This window comes from Protobothrops mucrosquamatus, unplaced genomic scaffold (genome assembly GCF_001527695.2).
Source record: "Protobothrops mucrosquamatus isolate PMUCROS unplaced genomic scaffold, P.Mucros_1.0 scaffold5412, whole genome shotgun sequence".
Classification (NCBI taxonomy): Eukaryota; Metazoa; Chordata; class Lepidosauria; order Squamata; family Viperidae; genus Protobothrops; species Protobothrops mucrosquamatus.
This window is the reverse complement of record NW_015391271.1, coordinates 1-3,886: the sequence shown is the minus strand read 5'-3', so window position 1 is coordinate 3,886 and position 3,886 is coordinate 1. Positions and strand designations below refer to the sequence as shown.

Genomic DNA, 3,886 nt, shown 5'->3' with positions numbered 1-3,886 from the left:
GTTGTAAGTTGAGTGCTACTTTTATAAAACAGGCCTTAAGGTGATCAGAGATTAGAAAAAAGGAGACATTCCCATTATGCAACAACCAAGACAAGCACTTATTTACAAAGAAGTTAAACAACGGATTAAACAGAAATTACTTTCTCAGCCTACCTTTTGTGCCCAATAACAGACTGATTCTGGATTGTTGATTTCTTTGCCAAGCCGAGCAATGAGCTTTGACGGAGTCCATTTCATACCCTGAAAGGCAGGGAGGATCAAAGAATGGTTAGACAACACAGATGGGCATGGGAAAAAGTTAAGCGCAAGGATAAACATAACTGAATCTAATGAACAAAAATATAACTTTGGAACATAGAGTTAGGGTTTAATATTATTAGGACTTGGTTTTAGTGTTACACTGTCCTCCATCCCTTAGAATGTTATTTTTTTTTCTCCCTGGATTATGAAGGAAAAACCCAAAGATTCAAAATTAGCACACACATTTTGCAATTATCATAACAGAAAAACAAGTCAGACCTAGACTTTTCATCCTTAATATTCCAGGTCTCACCTCTGTGTCTTGTTCAGTCACCATCTGGTCCAGGATTGGCATTAGCCAGTCTTCAAACTTGCAGTAATTGTCATTGGGCACCAAGAGATTCCCAATCCTGGAGGAGGAAAAAGGAAATAAGCTATTGATTTCTGCCTTGCATTGCTTTTCTACAGTCCACGAATTATAGCATCTTCTCACAACTATATGTGAGATAATATAGATTATTTTATGAGAGAAAACCTGAAAGAAATATCAGGTCACAATACCAGTCACCAAGATACTGAAAAATACTGATATCTGATGGGGTTAGCACTACCAAAGGAACCACCTGTTAATTCCATTTTGCCGTAATTCTTTCCCTTGCAAACTAAAGTCTCCGATGTAAGTGGGTGCCAAGCATTTGATCAGATCTTCCTCCACACCACCTGCTGTGGTCACCAAAACATCAACCTACAAAATCAAAAGTAACATGATTTACGATTTATCACTTTATTGTTTGTATGTACATAGAGCTTATGTATGTACACTGAGAGCTTCTGCACCAGACACAAATTCCTTCTGTGTCCAATCACACTTGGCCAACAAAGTATTCTATTCTATTCTATTCTATTCTATTCTATTCTATTCTATTCTATTCTACTCTACTCTACTCTAAATTCCTATTCCACTCCACACTCCACTCCACTCTTTCTCTGTGAAGGATTACTTTAGTTCAGTGTTGCCATCAATCATACAATGTCAATGGCTGATTATCTCTTTTCAGAATGATTGAAAAAATATTTCCCATAACGTCTTTCTTTCCAGGCCTTGTATGTTCATTCAAATGCCAGAGAAACATGTGGTGTAATAAATTCCCCATAATTCTTCTTTCTAGAACACTCTCTTCCTTTTCCAGCCATATAAACATACTGTCCCAAAGGTGCTTTTTCAGGAGGCAACTGAACTTTTTTGTTTTTCTTTGAAGATGTTTCGCTTCTCATCCAAGAAGCTTCTTTAGCTCTGACTGGATGGTGGGTGAAGAAACTTCTTGGATGAGAAGCAAAACACCATCAAAGAAAAACAAGAAAGTCAGTTGCCTCCTGAAAAAGCATCTTTAGGACAACTATGACCTGGATGACTGAGAATCTTCACAGACACATAAACATACATTTTTTTCCTTAGAAATCAAAGGTGGAAACATATTTTTTAGTCAAGTCATACCATGTTATGTTGCACCAGATAACGGATGGTCTCACGCACACCTGAGCTGATGAGGTTGGAAGTGAAGCCCAAGAAAATTGTGCAGCCAGTCAGGCAGCGGGAACAGGGATTCAAATCAGCATGATTTCCTTTATCCTCACCTAATGGTGTCAACTTTGCTTCTATCTGCAACACAATCCAATTATTTGAATAAAATTCAACCCAGGTGCAACATTGTATTTCAGAGCTCATAGCAGGCAAGAAGGACAAACAAAATAAACAAATCTTGTCTACTAAACCAATAAATCTTTGCTTGATCTTTTAAGCCACTTATAATTGCCAAAGAAATGGGACACAGTCATAGAAAAAAGGTACATTTGATTAAAAAAAATGTTTAGTTTACTTCCAGATCAGATAATTGGAAATGCAAGGTGACGTGAAGGAGAAAAAAAATGTAAGAGTAGTTTGTGGGAGAATACCTTCCTTATTTCTAAAATAGTGATGAACAGAATTGTATCACACTTTTCTTTCCAAAAATCTAAGTCTAAATGAATCCTGTTGTTAAGAAAGGTTAAAAAAAAGAAGTGTGAACTGTAACGTGGCTTAGTTTATGGGTAAAAATTAGTTTCATTTTAATATGTGTTTAGAAAATAAGAACATGTTGGTGGATGTGAAATCTGTAGCAGGATCTGAACGTAGAAGAGAAGATGAGAAGGAGAATAGGCTATTTTGAGATGAGGTCAGCTGGCAAAGATAAAAGAATCTCACAACTGCATATTGATTTTAGTTGTCCTTACAAGTGATACATTTGGAAGAGATGTTTTGGCAATGGAGACTGTTTTTAAGATACAGGTAAAAGATACAGGTAAAAGTTCTGTACACAGACCTGAAATGTGTGAACAGTTTGTGCAAACAATGAACTTGTTCAATGCTTGACTTCCAATCATGGGTAGAAAAAATAAATAAAGTGAAATTCTACCAAAATAAAAAGGGTTCTTGGGGCAGCCACCATTTTGAGATGATTTCACCCAAAATCTACTTCATTCTCTCAGCCTCATATTACAGATTGCCCATCAAAATCTAGATCATAATTAATATTAACCAGTTGAATTCTATGTTGTAATGAGACAATAAGATTAAAGTTCATCATAGCATAACAATAATCTTTCCTATTTCTGCAGATTTGTTTTTTGGAATTGGGCAGCCTAGACATTGAGGAAATAAATAAAATTGGCTTTTTATAGTCATTTTGTGAAATACTGTGGTGTGCAGAGTATTACCAAAAAGCTGAATGTAGCCAAGTACAAATTCCTGTGATCCAATTGCATCATAAAATAAGCAAGCATAGAGAATATAACAATGTGAGCAAATAAAAGATACACAGGATAGGCAAGTATGTATATTCACTAAAAGTGAAAATAAGGATTTGTGATACAATAGAATAGAATAACAGAATTGGAAGGGACCTTGGAGGTCTTCTATTTCAACCCTCTGCTCAGGCAGGAAACTTCAGACAAATGGTTGTCCAATCTCTTCTTAAAAACTTCCAATGTTGGAGCATTTACAACTTCTGGAGGCAAGTTGTTCCACTGGTTAATTGTTCTAACTGTCAGGAAATTTCTCCTTAGTTCTAGGTGGCCTCTCTCCTTGATTAGTTTCCATCCATTGCTTTGTGTCCTGCCCTTAGGTGCTTTGGAGAATAGCTTGACTCCCTCTTCTGTGTGGCAACCTCTGAAATATTGGAACACTGGTATCATGTCCCCCCTAGTCCTTCTCTTCATTAAACTAGATATACCCAATTCCAGCAACCGTTCTTTATATGTTTTAGCCTAATTAAGCACATTCAAGGACGGAATCCAGTGTTTTCCTTTCTATCTAGTCTACTGTCTCTTCATCCCATTGTGAATCATTCTGGCCACTCACCATTCGATTGATCTCATTCACAGCCTGTCCAAAACTGGTAGCCTGGAAACCAGTGTTGAGATATGACTGGAGCAAGGCATGATAGTCTAATCCATGGTCAAAGTCATAGCCATGTACAGTTGAGCTCCCTTTAGGAAGTTCTGTGCTGGGCTTTAGTACAGCAGCTACTGCTCCAGCAGGTAGGGCACTGGTCACATTCTCCATCAGGTGGACAGTAAAACAATTTGTAGTCTGGGAAAATAAAGATTT

The 3,886-nt window shown here is 37.1% G+C and overlaps 1 protein-coding gene across 1 annotated transcript in view; it reads right to left on the bottom strand.

The window, feature by feature from the left end:
* LOC107299753 (deoxyhypusine synthase) overlaps positions 1 to 3,866 on the bottom strand; it is a gene marked incomplete in the record, with an annotated part of 8,851 nt that extends 4,985 nt beyond the window's left edge. The window contains 5 exon segments of the mRNA XM_029286860.1: positions 154 to 240; positions 554 to 650; positions 864 to 985; positions 1,736 to 1,900; positions 3,638 to 3,866. Of these exon segments, the coding sequence (XP_029142693.1) occupies positions 154 to 240; positions 554 to 650; positions 864 to 985; positions 1,736 to 1,900; positions 3,638 to 3,841 (675 nt within the window).
* Positions 3,867 to 3,886: the final 20 nt, after the last annotated feature.